We start from the raw sequence: 19,858 nt of genomic DNA, 5'->3' as shown, positions 1-19,858 counted from the left end.
GGGGAGGGAAGAAGGAAGAAGGCAGGGGTGGACAGATGGATAGGAGGATTCTGGGAAGGCAGGAAAGAAAGAGCCACTAAAAATAATGCTATCACACCAGATGTGGGAGAAACAACTGTGTTAACAGCAAGGAAAGGGCCACCAAAACCCTGAGATGTTTTCATTCAGTGTGCTTTACTGAATGAAGGAAAACCAAAACCAAAAATCATAAACAGTATAAATTGTAGCTTATTCAGGAATGACAACACAGAACTGTAACTGATATTTTTTTAACATTTTATTTATTTATTATTTTTATGTATGGTGTTTTGCCTGTCTATGCAACACATGCATGCAGTGCCCTTAGAGGCCAGATTTCCTGGGAGAAAAGTTACAGTGCTGGGAATCGACCCATGGTCCTCTATAAGAGTAGCTAGTGCTCTTAACCATTGGGCTGACTTTCTACCCCTTTAGCTAGTATTCTTTAGAATACGTGAAGGATAAGTAAACCCGGCCTCACCTTGACAAATAGCTATGCAAATGTATTTGAACTTAAAATTCTAAGGATATTGTGTTGAACATCTTTTCTAGCAACAAGATCATCCACCAGTCTGGACCATATCAAATGCTTCTGGTGTATATACATTCTCAAAGTGCAAAATACTCTTTGTGTGTAGAAGCCAAACAGGTTTTCCAGACAAAGTAATTGAATCTTGATAATGATCAGAATTTATAAGGCAGAACATATCAATACACTGACCAAGAAGTATGAAAGAAAATGCAAATTATCAAAATATTTCCTCCCTTTTCCTGTGCTCAGAACCATCATTAACCTTCTTCTATAGCATAACATTTACCCTTTCTCAATTTTTTTACCTGTTTATTGGGGAATGACTAATATCTTTACATAGTTTTATAAGATTAAAATAAACTGTAAGTGTTAAAAAACTGAGCAATTTATCTGACACATGGTATTCAATAAACAAAACCTTAATGGCTTATAGAGGGTGATGAAGACAGCACGCAAAGAAGGTGACTTCCTGAGAAGAGGAGGCCTTCCTTAACTAACCCTACTCTTTCAAGTTCATTAACTATGCTGACCCAGATCGCCAGGCTCCTCCCGTTCCCTCCTCTTAGCCTTATAGGAATCCACATTCCTTAGGAGCAGGTTTGGGTTGTACCTATAATTTAAGCTCCTTTGCTCACTGCACAACCTTCTCATTTAGGAAGCATAAGCAAAACAAATAAAAAAATGAAAACAATTCACCCAGTGCTGTACTTTTCCACCAAGTGAGACTGGTATCACCTTGTGAAACCTGACGTCAGGTCTGTCTCCTCAAAGCAGATATACTGTATATATACTGTATTGGGTCCAATTTCTCTCACATACAGATGAGTGCTAATGGAGCCTGTGTGATCGGTGGGGAGACGTTCCCTCAGGCCCTTCCTTGGAAAGTATCTCTCCAGAGTATTTATGCCAAGAACATATTTGCCACACCTACTCCATCAAACTTACTCAACACTTCCCAGGTGTCACCTTCCCCAGCGGCTCCTACCTAGTCCACTGCTCTCCCTCCCACTTCATCTCCAAAGTGACCCTTTTCATACAGCCTTCAGCTTACTATGCAATAAAATGTCCTCCTAAGCACATCAACATTTTCTACTGTCCATCATCTTGTTCACATAAGGTTATGTAATGAAAGTTAAACCTTAACTTTCTGCATAAGAGCAAATACACAGTTGACATATTTATCATTCTGTCCTCATGCACCACACATAAATCTGGCAAAGAAAAAACCTAATGAAAAAAAACAGTACACAAAATTCGATGTCTGATGGACACAAATTATACTAAACTACATATAGCTATGTAATCTAATTACTGAATCTAACTAAACTTAGAAAAAATTCAAAGGTTCCAAATTTGAAATTTTTTAAAGAAAACTAAAGTTTTATTTCAATATTCCCTACACAAAAAATAAAACTGCTAGTTTCCTCTCCACTACTGCATATATAACCAGGTAGGAGAGCACATGCCTGCAATCCCAGCACACAGAACGGTTAGAAGCTAAGTCATTCTGCACTACATAGTTTTCAAGGTCAGCCTGAGCCATGTTGGGGTGGAAGGGAACACAAATTATTTAAGACTTATTTTGAGACCCTAACAATATAATTTATTCTGTATACATCAACTCTTCAAGTTGAAGGAAAAAACTTTTTCAATTTATATTTTAACAGCCATTCAAAACAAGTGTAATCATAAACTTATGATTTACCAGGTTCATTGAAATCAGAAGCAACTACACTGAAATCAATATAATAGGAGGGTTTGGTACATCAAACAGGCCCTGGATTAGGGCCTAAGACTCAGTTCAAACTATGTCTATACCAATATTCTAAATTTCCTTAAAGGACAAAATATTCTTAGTCTAAAGAACAGGACAGAAAATAAGTAGAAATGCAGGGTTGGGAAAGACACTCTAGAACTCTACAATTACAAATACTTAACTAATACATTCTGAATAGTATCCTAACATCCTCTAAATTACAAAGCTGTGTAGTTTTCCTCCTATCTGCCAGGGCTCCAGATTGCTCTTTCCCTTTTCCACCTTCTTCCTCTATGCCCAGTGCATGCAAGCTTAGCACCACCTACTCCTGCTACCTCTAGCCCATCCAGTAGCATCAACACCTCATTTATAGTTCTCAAACCATATAGACAGTACAGCAGCTATTACGACAACCAAATCATTGTTTAAATGATGATGACAGTTTATGTTGGCTTCTAAAACATGCTAAATAGACAATATAAACTAATGCATTCTATCCAGAGATATCTCAACCAAGTAGAGCTAACCAATGAGACCATCTGAATATACCAACTATATCATAGACTTCATTTTGATCATGAGCCAACGTACAGAAGCAGGCTCTAATGTGGAAGTTAGAAGACAGCAGTTGGTTCTCCCTTTACACCATGTGGTTCCAGAAATCACACTCTGGTTAGCAGGCTTGGAAGCGTACTTCACAGGTAAGCAATCTCACTGGCCCTTACTTATTTCTTAAACTTTTAACTACCCAGCTTGATGTGTGTATCATCACCAACAGTTTACAAATAAAAGAGAAGCGTACAAAAACTGCAAGTCTTAAGTGAGAGAGGCTGTCTGGCTCTAAGGCCCACACCTTGTACTGTCAAGTTATGATGGTTAAAGACTATGTCATCCTTTGAAGAGGCAGCCCCGGTAAGAATCTCCCAGGATCCCAAGGGCAAGGTTGGTTTGTTTTCTTTTTAATGGCCCAAAACTGAAACTTGAACACCATTAGCAGATTTGATAAATCAAGCAGCACAGCTGTATCAAGTCGCAAAGGGAAATCTATCCAGATTATTTGCTCTCTGAGACACTTCTCAAAGACCACAAGTGAAGAGTTTCTTTCTTTTTTTCTTTTTCTTTTTATATTTTGAGTTTCTTGTTTTAAAATCTGCCTAAAGAACAACAACTTTGGAGGAAACCGTGGATCTTCTCTGTCACTAGAATTTAAAGATATGTGATAGAGAAATGTAGGTGCGATACTGCATAACCCAGTGCTCGGGAGACAGAGGCAGAACTCTGTTGCAGACTGAGCTACAAAGCAAGACCTTGTAGCAAAGAAAAGCCAAAACAAGAGAACAAGAAAATTGAGGATTAAACAGACATGCCTCTTGATATTAGGAGTGCTTTGAGTATGACTTTTCCCCCAAGACACATACTGAGGACATCCTTATTAGATTGTGAAACTAAAACCAGAGAATTCAGCAACTTTTTCTACTGAAAACAGTTAAAAATTCTGGACAAAATATTGCAATTTTCTTTAAAGCAACATAAAATTGACAAGATAGCAAAAAATTATCTGGTCCAAATTAAAGAGACTGACAGAACCCAGTGAGGTCAGGAAATAAGAGCATTCATATAAAGACCCAGCAAAACAGATCTGTAAGTCAGCTTGAATAAGCTGACAGAAACCAAATGGCAAAAACCCAAAACCCAGCCCATCCAGACTGGACATCTTACAAGTGACATACTTCACATTAGACACTAACAGGTTTATAATCACCAGGCAATGACAGTGAGTGTATTTGTTCTCAAATAATATTTGCAACCCAGTTCTCATCAGACAAGTGGTCCGAGTGCCTCAAGCAATGACTTTTGTTTAAACTAGTGCTGGACTAATAATGCCTCCAATTACTAGTAATCTATAAAAAAGCAAGTACAGAACCTTTGAAAACTGGAAATAACCTTACACTTTTCTGAGGACAGTGAGCATGCACTGAGATAAGGAACAAGTCACTGCGAGCAAGGAGCAACCGGAACAGTCCGCTCAAACCAAAGAATTGTGGAGTCACCAAGTTAAAAGTGACACATGCCGGGGTTAAAAGGACATCCTGGAAATATATGCAAAGAACAAGACACCACCAAAGAACAAACAAGAACCAGTCTGCAAAAGGAACCAAAATGAATGTCAAATGACCCAAGCTAAAACTCACTCCATAACCACAACAGGCTGAAACGAATTGAAGAGTGAAATGATGGACTGAAAAAAAAATCAGAATACATTAGCCAGAATAAACGGGGGAAATATAAAGATGAATAGCATAGAGATGAGAAGGAAGGCCTAAGATGCACACACACTCGGAAACCCAAGAGGGGAAGAAAGTGCAGCCGAGGGTCTAGCTAAAGAAATTATAGTCAGATATTCTGTAAGTCAATGAGATTTAGAGCATAACAAAACTCAATGCAAACAGAAACCCATACTCCTAAAAACTAATGAAAGACAAAATACCAAAGACAGAGGGAAAAATGTAAATGTATCCAACAAACCAGAAAGCAACAAAAACACATTAAAGTCTCAAAATGTTTTTAGATAAAAAGAAAAACAGTAAGTGTCAGTATGACTGATTACTTCAGAAGGTTTTAAGAATTCTTAACAGAGACACTGCTGTGGCTGAGTTCAGCTTAGTGGTAGAGGGTGTTCTTAGCATGTGCCAAGCCCTGGGTTGAATCTACAGGAAGAGGACAAGAGAGGAGGAGAGAGAGGTGGCAGAGGAGGTAAAGAACCTGAAAAGACTTTAAAAAAAGAAAAGCCTGTCAAAATATCTGGAGACAAAAGTGACAGGGCTTATACAAAACCTACTTCATTCTTGGTCACTTAACCTCTCTTGTTACTTAAAAAGTTTGGAGTTACTTCCAAAGTTCATTCAACCTCAAAGATTACTCTGTCATTATATATTTCAGTCAGTAGGAGGTGATTCAAATGATAATAGGCTACTGCCTAAAAATAAAATGCTAGCTATCATCAGAAAGAACAATGGAAATTAACAGAAATTATATCTCATATTCTATAAAAAGCCATCCATATACTGAATGCCAACACATGTTGAAAAATGCCAAACTTTATACACACTGTGTGAGAGAGACAGAGACAGACAGAGACAGGGAGAATAAAAAAAAAAAACCTAAGCATTTACCTTCAATTTTTGTCACATATTAGAACCACAAGAAAAAAATTCTTAAAAAATGATCAAAAACTGCTAATGCTAGAGCCATAATTTCCATGATTCTGATTCAATTGGTCTGGATGAAGCCCAGGGAACAGATTATTCTAAGACTGCTATTAAGGTGAAAAAATACTGAACTCAACGACAAAAGGATATGTTTTAAAAAGCGTAAAAACCCCTGTAACCTTTCCAAAAATATAATTAAAGATTATGAAATTATCAAGGATATGAATAAAATTTTAAAGCCTATTCACAAAGTGATCTAATAAAGGTTCATTTTTTCCAAATTTAAAAGTAGTTTAAAGAAAAAGATAGCCCAGGCGGTGGTGGCACATGCCTTTAATCCCAGCACTTGGGAGGCAGAGGCAGCATATATTTGCTACCATTCATTCAGCACTTGATTTCCACACCAGGCACCTACTAAAACTTGAAAATAATCTCACTTGATTCTCACAAGGTAATTTAAGGCTCTGAGAAGTCATATTTTTGGCAAAGATGTTTTATACACAGGAAATATAATAGTAAGTTTAGAGTATAGATTTATTAGCAGGTCTATGTCATTGTTGCATTTTATGACATGGGAAATAATTACCGTAATTAACAAAAGGCAATCACTTTTAAAGTTCTTACATTTTTCATTTACATGCTCAGTAGATCTCACTGATCCTTCAAAGGTGTTCAGGAGCAATGTGTTTCAGTCCCCTTTCCTTCACACCTCACTCACATCCTACCCAAGGATACACTGTGATCTAATAAGGGACTCCCTGCTTCTTCTGTCCACCTCCTGGGGCATATTCTTATTCCTGCAAAGGGTTCACTTTGCGCCTTTTGTCAACACATTCCAATGGTTGCCCATCCACGGAGGTAAAGCACAGTGGTAGTGGTTTCCTTGGTCCTGGGGGTTGAACCTAGCATACTCTGGGCAAACCCTCTACCACTGAGCTGTGGTCTCAGTCCTCTTTCAACTTTGTATTTGAAACTAGCCCCACTAACATTCCATGCTATCCTTTAATTCCCTCTGTAACCTAGACCAGCCTTGAACTTGTGATGTCTCTCTCCCTATGCCTGCCAAGCAGTGGAGATTACAGGCTTGTACTACAGACACAGCCAAAATTCAAAGTCTTTATAGGAAGCAGGATCCAGTATCTTTCTCTGGCATCATTTCTTCCTTTCTTCCTCCATTTCAGCCACTTGCCTCACTGTTTTCCCGTGCTATTCTAAACACCCTCCCTTCTCCTAGCTCTTATAACTCGTTCTGGACCTCAGGTGAGGCTTGGAAGGTTTCTGCTCAATAACTCTGGGTCTGTGATGACTTACTTCCTATCCCTTTAATTTACCAGAGCATGTAATACTTTGCAATGTAGTAGGTATTCATCACTGTTTATCTAACCCTATCATTTAAATTTCATGAGATAAGATCTTATATCTTCTCCATGCCTAAAACAGGACCTGGCATGAAGTATATACTTGAAAAATATTTGCTAAATGAGATACAAACCATTAGTGCCAAAATCTAGATTCATAAACACTCCAGCCCTGAACCTCTATAGCACATGTCCTCTACTAGTTGATCTAAACAATTCTCCCGCACCCAGGTAGACAGAACCAAAGCCTCTTCCACTTCCACACACACCATCAAAACCTAGGCTTATTTTATTTACATGTTGGCTTTCAAATGACTAAGCCTCAGTTCTGATTACTTCATAACTCTCCACATTTGCTGCTGAATCTTCTCACACTGTTCTAAGAAAGTCAATCTCTTCTTCAAATGAGACTGAGTGTCCTACCTACTGCCGTACTGATTAGGACGCAAGCTTCTTGGGGGTCTCCAGCACCATGTCTCATACATGAAAAAAAATAAACTCTTAAATATTAGTATTCTTTCAATTCCTTTCTCAAACACAAAACTCAGTAACACCTTGATATTCTCTATTCCCTCATGAACCACCAATTCTCATGGCTGGTGGAAGGAATGATCTATTAACTAACATGGGAAAGGAGAAAAAAAGAAATTTAAAAAACAAGTTTTAAGATGCTGTGACTCCTTTCTCATTCCCATTATCTAAACGAGGGAGGAAGTGACACAGGCTGCCCAGACAGATGAGAACTTGGGTTGCCTTTCACAACTCAGCCCTGACAACTTGAAAGAGCAGGATTGACAGGTTCCTGCAGGGACAAATGAGACTGAACCTTAAAAGGACTTCTGTTGACTTTGGTGTTAATGGCTTCAGAAGAGATTTAAAAATTAAAAGGATACAGGTATGTATCATCACAACTCATTTAATTAACTCTTTTACTTTATACTGTAGTCCCCCCCGACTCCAGGAAAAGCCTAATGGTATAGAAAAGGAGAATCAAATTTAATGTTGATCTAAAATGCATGATTTTTAAAAATTTTCATTCTGTTAATGATACAGAGATCATACATTATTGCAAACCCTGCAATAATATTTATTATATTTACAAAATATTCTATGATATTTTTAACTTTCTCTGGAACATAAATCAAAAGATCTTTTTGTTTGTTTGTTTGTTTGTTTGGAGCCAGAGTTTCTCTGTGTAGCCTTGGATGTCCTGGAACTCACTCTCTGTAGATCAGGCTGGCCTCGAACTCAGAAATCCACCTGCCTCTTCGTGCGCCACCACTGCCCGGCAAGTTTCATATTTTTCTTTATGATAAAGACACTACTTAATTTTTTTAATAAGATCTTAAGATTTGCCAGGTGGTGGCTGTGGCGGTAGTGCCGCGGCAGCAGCAGCAGCGGTGCACGCCTTTAATCCCAGCACTTGGGAGGCAGACGCAGGTGAATTTCTGAGTTCAGGGCCAGCCTGGTCTACAGACTGAGTTCCAGGAAAGCCAGGGCTACACAGAGAAACCCTGTCTCGAAAAACCAAAAAATAAAAATAAAAAAATATATGGAACTTACCTCAAGTTAATTTGGATGTGTGTATAAAAATTAAAGAACATAAATTGTAAAATTTAAGCTTCATAGAATGAATAAACATAGGCTCGTCTGTAAATCCCTACACACCTACACATAGGAAGGCAAATATTGTTTTATTGCTTGTTTTTACCAGATTAGTGTCATTTGTTTTACATTCCCTAAACTATAAAATATGCTGAAATTTAAACAGAAACCAACAAAAATCACTTCCAGCAACCATGCATGAGAGTTAGCTTTCACTCAATAGTGCCTTGGACCTGAACTCCATAGGCTCATCTATGGAATGCACTGCCAGGCAGGAAAGGTAAGTGTCAGACTCATCAGACGGTCTGCACTCTCAAGGCATCTGGTTGGGTACACGATCGGTCACCATAAGAAGACTTACAAATATCAGATAAACTTATACCTGAGAGTATGGATGAAAACGTCAGCAGAGAATACAAACCATGTAACTGTAGAAATAGAAGAAACCATACAGGCCACTACCTTACTTCATTTAATTGCTCATACCCACCTCCCAAAAGTTGACTGTACTCCCGTATTCTTATTTTTCCTTGGAGAGGTAACTATAGGCTATTTCACACACCTATATCCACCGACCATCCGCCTTCTGATTAAGATAGGAGCCCCCGAGGAGGGCAGCAGCCTTTTCAGTTGTGTTAATCGGAGTCTGGATACACGAGGCAGACATTCAACGAGCCCTGAGCATGTGCTGAATAAGTAAAGGATGAAACTGAAGCCCAGAGAGGTCACAGAATTTCCTCAAGGTCACAGAGCTGAATGCAAGCACAACCTTTATCACAGACTTATTTACTATAACCTTGCCTGTTGGCTCCTTCTGTGGCCACATGAATCTCACCAAAGCAGTATGCTTCTGCACAGGACTCTCTTCACCATGTTTCTCTCTCTTAATTTTTTTTGTGCCAAAAAAAAAAAAAATACCAAAAAAGGAACACATTTCAAATGCTTCACCAAAAGTGTACTGAAATTTCATAAGCATCCAGGCTTAGCCCATAAAACTGAGAGAGACACAACCATTCACAGCTCTTTTGAGATCCTCTGGAAATTAGTGTATGCGTTGGAAGTTTTATAAACAGTCACAGTAAACCCTACTTACCAACTCAGAATGACCAGTGAAGTATCAACCTTTCATGCTTCTCTGGCCCATAACAACTCCTCTCAGATAAGCATGCTTTATCTTTCAGGTTATGCAAGGGGGCAACGTAGCACCGAAGCCCCTTTCGTTCCTTTTAAGGACTGAACACCAAATTCAACTCTTAGGAAGTTTTAGATTCTGTGAAAAGGTGTCCCACCTCTGCCCATTTTCTGACTCCCATCAATCAGTCGGGTTCCTCGTTGAAACTTATGAATCTAAACCAAATGCGAATGCGGGATGGGGTGAAAGGGCAAAAAGGGAAACATCCTCAGACATAAAACTAGAGCTGATACTGCTAGTAACACTCTAGCCCAAGTCAGTTTCTCGCAGAGAGCCAAGGCCTAGCTCATACAACTTGTGTTGCTTTCTCTGGCCACCTTCCTTGCAGAGTGAGCAATAGGCAACTGCCAAAACCTTTTGCGGGGAATGTCTCAAGACCTAGGATGCGTCAGGTTGAGCCAGGATGGTTTGTAGAGTCTCTCAAAACTACTGTCAACCCAATCAGTAGACCGAAAGGGACTGACAACCCAAGATGTGGCATGGCAAACAGTTGGAATAAGCATGGGAGTTGAGTGTGGGAAACAGGCGACTAAAAGGCGCCGGGAGGGTAAATGGATCAGAAGGAGTGGGAAAACAGGCTCAAGGAAGTGGGACCAGCAAAAGTCAAAGGTGACTGGAGGAAGAGGGATGAGATTCTGGAAGTGATGGGCGCGAGGCAAGGGGGAGGGGACGCGAGCGGGCTGGGGGAGGGGGCGAAGGGTCTGGGGCGGGGCAGAAGGGAGAGAAGAGGCGGGATGAAGACCGCCAGGCCGGGAGGGTCTTTACCTGCAGCTCCGCCCGCTCCACCTCCCACTGGGCTCTCTCCACCTCGAAGCGGGCCCATTCGTGCTGCAGGAAGTGCAAGATCCCCGGGAGGCTGTACTGAGCTCGGGCCGCCCCCGCCGCAGCCGCCCCGTCTCCGGCCGCTGCAGCCTCCGCCAGAGGCCCGAGCCCCTTAGCACCGCCAGCTCCCGGGTGGTTGTTGCTGAAGAAGACGCCGGGACCCGCCTGCTCGTCCATGGCGGCCGCACGAACCCCGGGGAGCTCTGCCTAGGCGCCCAGGCGCGGCGGCAAACTGCGGCGGCCAGCTCTGCCTCCTCCCTCCGCCGCTCCCCGCCCACACCCCAGTCAGCAGGGAGCAGCCGCCCGGGCGCGGGGGCCGGGCGAGCCCGTGACGGGCCGGGAAGTGGGTCAACTGCGGCCCGCGGGGCTTGCCGGGAAATGTAGTCCCGGGGCGTGGCGAACCCCGCTTGCCTGTAGACCAGCGCCTCTCGGAGGCGGGACCGGAGCCACGCCCTTTCCGAAGCCACGCCCTCTCCTGAGGGCGGTGTGAGTTTCCTCTTCGGCTGGGCGTCCCACCTATACCCCTTGGGTCGCGCCGCCGCAGGCTCCCTTCATGCGGAAGTTCGCGAGCGGCGCTCCCTGTTGCATACTCACACGCGGAAGTTATCTCGCCATGTACGAGCCCCAGCTCCACTTAGTTTAGGGCTTCCTGGTCGTTTTCTTAAGAAATAGGCTCTGGGCAAGCCATCCGGTCGTCTGCCCCCCTCGCCGCCCATTTGGGAGTTCATCACAGCCTAGACACCCCTGGACCACGGATTGTCATCGAGCCTACCTTTCAGCCCCAGGGGGCTCAGTGCTTGTTAACAGACCAGTTTTCCCTTAGGAGGAGGCACTCTGGTCCTCACTCTGTCTTTCTGCTAAGGTTCGACATTTGCCATGAGGGCTTCTAATTTCTAGTTTAACACTTAGTCTGAAATATTGGTATTAAAGTCCATTCTCTGTAGTAATCCTGCTGATAAATTCTACAAATGTTTTAGATCTCCAGTAGTAAGTGCTGCCTGTTCAATCTCATTTTTCCCCATCTTTGCGGCAGTTTTCACTCAACTCGCTTGAACAAGTATTTTATTGTCAGTAATATTCCATGCCAAGAATACAAAGATAGATGTCACAGTTCTTGTCAGCAAAAGGAGATTGACATACATATAGAGTCACAGAGCCCTAAGGGCTACACTCCGAAGAAATAAAGTCCCTTTTTGTTCTCCTGCACTCCTGAACCCGGGAACCTTCCCTTCCCACTTGTGGCTTTCCCAATTTCTTGGGCAATTGATCTTTACAGTAAAGGCACACCAAAATCCTTTCCTTCTAAGTGACTTGCCAGTGTTTTCCCTCTCTGAGCTCCCTAATAACTATTATCACTATAAATTTACATTACACCAACCAGAGAAAGGAAGGTGCATGAAGAACATTTAAGAAATGAAAACAAAATTAAGTAATTATTTAGCTGTCACTCCAACAAAAAAACATTGTAATTCTGTTTTGATCTGATGGACATGAAAAAAAAAGAGTCAAGATATAAACTGGTGAGTGACTTCTAACCAAGGGAAGGGCATCCTGTCCCTGTCCTCTCTGCTCCCCAGTCTTCCCCTGGCAACTTGGAAAAAGGACAGGAAACACATTGTATCTGCTCTGGTTGCAAATAGCAATGGCAAAGCCCTCTTCGCTCAGTTACTGAATGTTTCTGCTCTGTGAATTCATCCTTTATTATCATAAAAAGTTGATCGGGCCTGGCCAAATTCCTTGTGTCATAAATTAGTTTGGCTCTAAATGTCATCTGAGATCCAGCCTGATTCATTCACAGCTCAAGAAATTGAGACTGTCCTCCATGAGTCCTTGAATGATAGATGGCTGCCAAAACCAGCACCCAGATTACCTGCTTGTTAGCTTGTTAGTAACCTTTAAAAAAAAAAAAAAAAAGTAAGAATTAAGCCAGACATGGTGGCATACCCCAGAGGCAGAGGGAAGCAGAGGGAAGCAGATTTCTGAGTTCCAGGCCAGCCTCTTCAGAGAAGGGCTTCATATTGAACTTGATGGCTCTTTCAGAGTTTTGAACAGAGAAAGGAAACTTCTCGGGTGGAAAGAAGCCTCCAAAACGACAAAAAGTGCTTTGGGGAACAGGAACTTGCAATAACCCATTGTTTATTCACGCCTGTCCCGTCTCTCATCTCTGCCCCCTTTCCTTCCTGCCTGTCATCTATCAGGCAGCTTTTTCCTGCATCCAGCTTACCTCAGACTCCTCCAATGCACTGCTGGAGATGTCTGGCAATGGCTGTGCTGTGGAAACATATCGTGCACATTGAGAATGAAAGAATCTGAAGATTCCCCTGGAGTCCAACAATTAAATCTGCATCAATCGCAAGTCTGTGACAGGATAGGGACTTGGCCTTATTGGTTATTCCTGCAGTTACTATTATTTGAGGAGAAATTTGAAGCTAGGAGGTTGACTTATTTTAGCTTTAAAATGATCATTTGGGGCTGGAGAGATGGCTCAGCAATGAAGAACACTTATTAGTCTTTTGGTAGACCCCAATTCAAGTCCCAGCAGGAATGTCAGCAGTCTCACAACCCCTTGTAACTCCAGGTCCAGGGGGATTTAACACCTGTGCTCATATGCACATTTTATTTAGTAAGGGTAACTTTAAAATTTCATTTTTAACTTTTTTAGATAATCTAAAAGCATGTTACAATAACGATCATTTTGAATCTTGGAAGACAAAGTAAACACACATTATCTATTTTATTTAATACTTAATGATAAAAGAACTCTTCTGTTGTTGTTATTTGACACAGGGTTTCTCTGTATAGACCTGACTGTCCTGGATTTGCTCTGTAGACAGGTTGGGCTCAAACTTACAAAGATCCACCTGTCTGCCTACCAAGCTCTGGGATTAAAGGCGTGTGCCACCACTGCCTGGCTGAAAAAGATTATTTTTGAGAATACAATTTCATCTTCATTTTAAAAATTTATCATTAAATTAGAACTAATCTTGATTTTGTGATGGCTGGTATTAAGTAGACACTTCATGACTACAGTAAGATTACATAAATCAATCTAAACATCAAACATAGACAGCCTGAAAGCACTGCCCAGTGATGCTACAGTAAGACTACCTAAACCAATCTAAATCTCAAATATAGACAGCCTGAAAGCACTGCCCAGTGATGCTACAGTAAGATTATGTAAATCAATCTATACATCAAACATAGACAGCCTGAAAGGACTGCCCAGTAATGAAGCTGTAACAAGCCTTCTCTTATAATATTAGTGATAATCAACTTCAGAATTTACCTACGCAAACAGATTAGGTCTGATCCTATTTTTTTTAAGTTTAATTTTATCTTTTGTGTGAATGTTTTGCCTGCATGCTCCACATGTATGTCTATAGAGGCCAGAAGAAAGTATTAGATCCCTCAGAACTGGAGTTACAGATGGTTGTGAGCCACCATGTGGGTGCTAGGAACCAAACCAAGGTCTTCTGCAAGAGAGAGTCCCTTTGCCTTCTTCAACTCCAGCCTTTGCTGATACTTCTTCTCTTTTTTTAAAACAAAACAAAACAAAACAACAAAAAAAAAACCTGCTAATGAGTGTAACTTCTCCTTAACACATGTATGTGTGTGTTTGTGTGTGTGTGTGTAAGAACATTTTTGTAAGCTAACTAGTCCTGCCAGCTGTACAACTGAGATGTGCCCTTTTCCAGCAGTTTGAGCTACTCTACTCTCAGCAGAAAATACCAAATCGTCTGGTGGTCCTCAGATCCAGTCAGTCAGTCCTCAAAAGAATGCAAATATCGCAGTTTTCTTTTGTATATTACTTTGTGTAAATACACAAGAGAGAAAAAAAAACAGGGCTTAATGCCAAAAAAGAAGAAAAAAGACAAGGACAAAGATGGATGAGGAGGATGGGTGGGAAGGGAAGGGAGGGAAGGGAGGGGAGGGAGAAGAAGAAAGAAGAGGAAGAGGAGGATTGAAGCTGGAACTTCCAGCTTCACATTTTTGCTTTAATTTTTGAAGCTTCTTGCTTTTCTTAGGTTTTTCACAACAAGACTGAACCTACCCTGTATGTGCTAAATGCAGCCCTCGTACACGCACTGCTCACTGTGTGTTAGTTACAGGACTTGGGAGATGGTTTCTGTAATAGAAAGTTCTACCATGATCTACCATATCTCCTTCCCCAGATTCCCCCTCAGCAGCATGGCATGAAGTCCCAAGCACAGGAGGACAGAAGCAATTTGAACCTGTTCACATTTTTACATGACCTTATAACAAGAAACATGACCAAGCGCTGAGTGTGTTCAAACTTCATTTGTATTCAGTCCATACAATACACCTCATGGGGGAAAAGGCAATTCAAATATAGTTCTTAGTAGAAGACAATGACCAAATTAATGCTGCAATATTTGTATAAGAATGTAATCAGATTTAAAACATGAAAGAAGTCCCAGTGCCACAGGTGGGAGGTAGTGAATATGCTGCCCCATTTGTTTGTTTTTCAAGACAGTTTCTTTATGTAGTGCTGGCTGCAGCTGTCCTGGAAAGTCAGAGGATCAGGGGCTGGAGAGATGGCTCAGCGGGTAAGAGCAATGACTGCTCTTACCCTGAGTTCAAATCCCAGCAACCATATGGTGGCTCACAACCATTCATAATGAGATCTGACGCCCTCTTCTGGTGTGTCTGAAGACAGCTACAGTGTACTTACATAAATCTTTAAAAAAAATAAATAAAAAGGAGAGATCCTGCAGTCTGTCTCCGTAGTGTTGGGATTAAACCCGAGTATCACGACCACCACCGGGCTCCTTGTTAACTTTAATAAAATTATTCTTAAGCTTAAAAACAAATAAACATACAGAAAAAGCAACCAAACAAAACTCCCTGCTTACTCTAAAATTCAGCAATCTGTACCAAAATTTAAGTTGATTTAAAAAGAAAAAACTAATTCCCAGGGAATTTACCCCAAGGAGTCTACAAGGTCAAAGGTAACACTATTCCTTAAGAGGTAGAACCTGGAAATGAAGTGCCTGTTGCAAGTAATAAAGAGCATCAAGTACAAAGAGGCACCAAAATCATGGGGAGCTGAGGGCGCGGCTCAGCGGGTAAGATGTCTGCCATGGAAAGGAGTTCAAATTCCCAGAAGCTACATAAAAAGCCAGGTGGGCCTGATGGCTGGTGTAATCCAGTTCCAGATCAGAAAGGAGGAGTCCCTGGAGCTAGAGCTAGCCAGACTAACCTGACAAACTAGCCAGACTAGCAAGACAGGGCCTAAAGCAAACTCCAGCCTCAGAGAGCCTGTATCGGGTGTAGAGTGAGCCAGGAGGTCACTCCACAGCAACCTCAGGTCTCCACAGGCATGTACACACGTGTACCCACATGTGTAAGCAAACACACACACATCATACATGAGCGAAGGGAAACTGCTGGAGTTACAGCTTAGTGGTAGATAGCTTGCCTAGCCTATGCAAAGCCCAGAGTTAAAGAAAAAACCAAGTCACTAAACCTTTCCCATCTTATTAATGTCACAGACTGCTTATAAAATAGAGGAAAACAAGCTAAAACAGCTGCCATGTAGTTATTATAATATGGGGAAATTACATTCAAATATCAACATAGTTTTATTTCTGGGTAGTGGGTTAGAAGAATTTTTCCCAAAATGTTAATGATACAAATTTCATTATAGTTATTTTACAATAATATTATATATTATATTACATATATTATATAATAATAATAATAATGAGACAAAACTCAACTTTCTTTTTTTTAAAGATTTATTTTATGTATATGAGTACGTGAGTACACTATAGCTATACAGATGACCATGAGCTATCATGTATGTGGCTGCTGGAAATTGAACTCAAGACCTTTGCCAGCCCCACTTGCTCCAGCATAATTCACTGTAGTTGTCTTTAGACGCACCAGAAGAGGGTGTCCAATCTCATTACGGGTGGTTGTGAGCCACCATGTGGCTGGGATCCGAACTCATGACCTTCGGAAGAACAGTCAGTGCTCTTACCTGCTGAGCCATCTCGCCAGCCCCCCTCAACTTTCTTTTTTACTCTGACATTACTTTACACTCACTAGACAAGAATAAAGCCCATTTTTGTTTTGCAAATGAGATAAGAGAAGTAATTAGAAATGAATTAGAAAGAAGGAAGATATTTAATAATCAAATCATTAAGTTTATTTTTTAAAACTTTTTGAATATATTTTATATTCGAATGCTATGACTTCATGCACACCAGAAGAGGGAATCAGATCCCATTATGGATGGTTGTGAGCTACGATGTAGTCTGGAGAATTCCAGTCATTGCTGGAAATTGAACTCAGGACCTCTGGAAGAGCAGCCAGTGCTTGTAACCACTGAACCATCTATTAAGCCCCTTCTTTTAAGTAAAAAAAAAAAGAAAAGGAAAAAAAGAAGAAAAAACATGAAGTGGTAGATATTAAGCTAGAGATAGATCACTGGTGGAGAGTTTGCATGTGTTCATGCCCATTTCAGCTATCCATAAATAAACATACATTATGTATGTATATATATTATGTTGTTGCAGATATCTGATCACACTGTGAACCCCAGACTGTGCTGTTTACTAGAAAAACCTATTTCTAGTTGTGGTGTGGCTCAGTACTTAGCACATACGTTTAATGCCTCTGGCTAGAATAGACACACCCTTAGCAAACACCTTCAATTCCAAACAATGAAGGTAAAGTTAGTTTGTAGAAGGAAGCACATAAGAAAAGAGAGAGGGGCAGTGGTGGCGCATGCCTTTAATCCCAGCACTTGGGAGGCAGAGGCAGGTGGATTTCTGAGTTCAAGGCCAGCCTGGTCTACAGAATGAGTTCCAGGACAGCCAGAGCTATACAGAGAAACCCTGTCTCAAAGGGAAAAAAAAGAAAAGAAAAGAAAAGAAAAGAGAGGGGTACTTAAGAGAATGCAGTGCAGAGAGGAGAGAGACAGTTTTACCAGAACAATTGTACAGAGACAGGTTGCAGGGAGAGAACAAGCTAAACACAAGTGAAGACAGAACTAGCCAGAGAATGAGAAAGAAGAACCAGAAGATTAGAACAGATTGCCAAAGGTAGTATGAAGCCAAGCAGAGCAATTCAGTCAAAGCTGAAAGAAGCCAGTTTGAATCAGTCAGCATGGAGAGGAGTTTGAGCCAGAACAGCTGAGTTGACCAGCCAGCCAGAGTTCAGAAAGAGCTAGAAAGGGTGAATTTATTTGGCAGTAAGTCTCAGAGGCTGAAAATATCTAGGCCTAGATAAGATTGTACGGAAGTTAGAAGCTTCCAGGACTAGGCCTAGGTTAGTAGAGGCAATAAATCTCTGAGACAACAATTACACCAGGTGAAAAAAGATACTTTTATATTATGTATATATGCATATAATAAGTGTGAACACAGGTATGGGTGTTATGAGAGGTATTGCTCACTTGTGCACATACAACCATCACACTCTTTATCACCAGCTCAGGACAATTTCCCTAAATTATGGTTATGAAATTCTTTTTAAACTACTAAGTCCATAAATAATAATTTCATAATGTTTTAGATATGAGGGAACCAGATATGGTATGACAGTATGTGATGACTAAGTCAGGTTTTAAAAATAGTTCACTTGGTGGAAAGTATTGAACAAGAAATTAATTTACAGTTAGTCTCTAACCATTTCTGACATCCACCTGTTGTGCCAGAAAACGTTCATGAACCTCCAAAAGACCACCAAGGAGCCGAGTCCAATGTAAGCACATTAGGGTCTCTTTATTTAAGCTTGAGTTTGGGCCACACCACAGGTCTCTGATGCAGAAGAATGGGAGGAAGCACCGAGCTCAGTTTTAGGCAAGCATTTATAGAGGCAAGAAGAGGGTATCTAAGCCTGGGGGGCCACAATAGCCTTTAACATGATTGGCTGGTACCAGGAGCCAAACCATAAACTTAACTTCTGCTTTCCTCCAGATTGGTACTTGTTAGGCAGTGAAGTGCCAGGGGCAGGCTTGTAACCTGGAGGTATAGATTTGTTAGGGAGTAACCTGGAAACTAGTGCTGGATGCCAGTTTTGGGTTTTGTTTGTTTTGCTTGGTTTGGTTTTGTTTGGTTTGGTTTGGTTTTTCGAGACAGGGTTTCTCTGTGTAGCCCTGGCTGTTCTGGAACTCACTCTGTAGACCAGGCTGGCCTCGAACCCAGAAATCCGCTTCTGCCTCCCAAGCGCTGGGATTAAAGGCGTGCACCACCACTGCCCAGCCGAATTGAATTCAGGTTCTCAATACTGCAGACAAGCACTTTATTATCTAAGCCAACTCTGAAGCCCAGCAGCTCCTGACAGTGATAATCTGTCATAATTAAACTTCTGTGCTACACATATTTGATATAGGTATACACTATCATTTCTATGCACATGAAAACTGCTTATCAGACTAAATACTACACTCTATGCTACCCTTGTTCCCACACTTGTGTGGGAGGCCCTTTATGGCCTGAGTCATCTTCCCATCCTCCCCTTTTTTCCCCAGGTAGCCCAGGCTGGCCTAGAACTCAAAGATCCACCTCCCTCTGCCTCCTGAGTGCTGGGAATAAAGGTGTGGACCACCGCTACCTGGGTCCCATCCCTAGTTCTTTAACAAGATTTTCTTGCATAGCTCCAATGACAGAAAAGAGCTGGTTGCTGGTAGCTTAGAAGTATGTTATAGAATGGATTAAGTGTATACTAACAGAGAAAGGGGGAGGAAGGATAGGAAAGAAGGCATGATGTGTCCTATCCTGAAAAGCCAGCAAGGTACCAAGAACAGCAAAAAATAGCCAGGGTAAAAACAAGGATCTACATAAATAGATGAGCTGAAGGGGTCACATGCATACACGTATTTGTACAAAAATATTAGAAGAGTTTGGCAGGTTTTTAAAAAGTTAAAGATAGAGTTATTATTTAAGCCAGTAAGCCCATTCCTGGCTACATACTGATGAGATATTCTGTGATGCAAATCTATAACCCTTGCACTCAGAAGGGTAAGGCAGAAGGATCCTGAGTCAGGGGCCAGCCTAGAGCATAAAATGAGACCCTGGCTCAGAAAATATGTTCATGGAAAAATCTGTACTTAACTGTTCAGAGCATCATGACTTGTGAGATAGCTGTAAGATTGGGGTGGCAGCCTAAGACTGAGGGGAGGGAGGGGACCAAGATGACAGCTCTGACGTAGTGAAAATGTGTGACTGTGGTGAGGACTGCTGTGCATTACCAAAGCCACTCAACTGTACACTTTATTTTCTTGATAGTGGGGGCTGAGCCCAAGGCCTTGCACATGCAGGGGACGTTATCCATCATTGAAAACATCCTCAGCCTGAATCAACACTTTCAATCACTTAAATTCATGATACTGGGAAT

General features: G+C 41.3%; 1 protein-coding gene across 3 annotated transcripts in view; it reads right to left on the bottom strand.

Annotated features, from left to right (window-relative positions):
* Strn (striatin) overlaps positions 1 to 10,810 on the bottom strand; it is an 87,946-nt gene extending 77,136 nt beyond the window's left edge. The window contains exon 1 of one of the 3 annotated variants that reach the window (XM_031355245.1): positions 10,436 to 10,810. In XM_031355245.1, the coding sequence (XP_031211105.1) occupies positions 10,436 to 10,669 (234 nt within the window). In that variant the 5' untranslated portion in view covers positions 10,670 to 10,810. The remainder of the gene's footprint in view (positions 1 to 10,435) is intronic. The other 2 variants (XM_031355244.1, XM_031355246.1) reach the window with 2 other exon arrangements.
* Positions 10,811 to 19,858: the final 9,048 nt, after the last annotated feature.

The sequence above is a fragment of the Mastomys coucha genome, unplaced genomic scaffold (genome assembly GCF_008632895.1).
Source record: "Mastomys coucha isolate ucsf_1 unplaced genomic scaffold, UCSF_Mcou_1 pScaffold6, whole genome shotgun sequence".
NCBI classification, from domain to species: Eukaryota; Metazoa; Chordata; class Mammalia; order Rodentia; family Muridae; genus Mastomys; species Mastomys coucha.
This window is presented reverse-complemented; position numbering and strand designations above follow the sequence as displayed.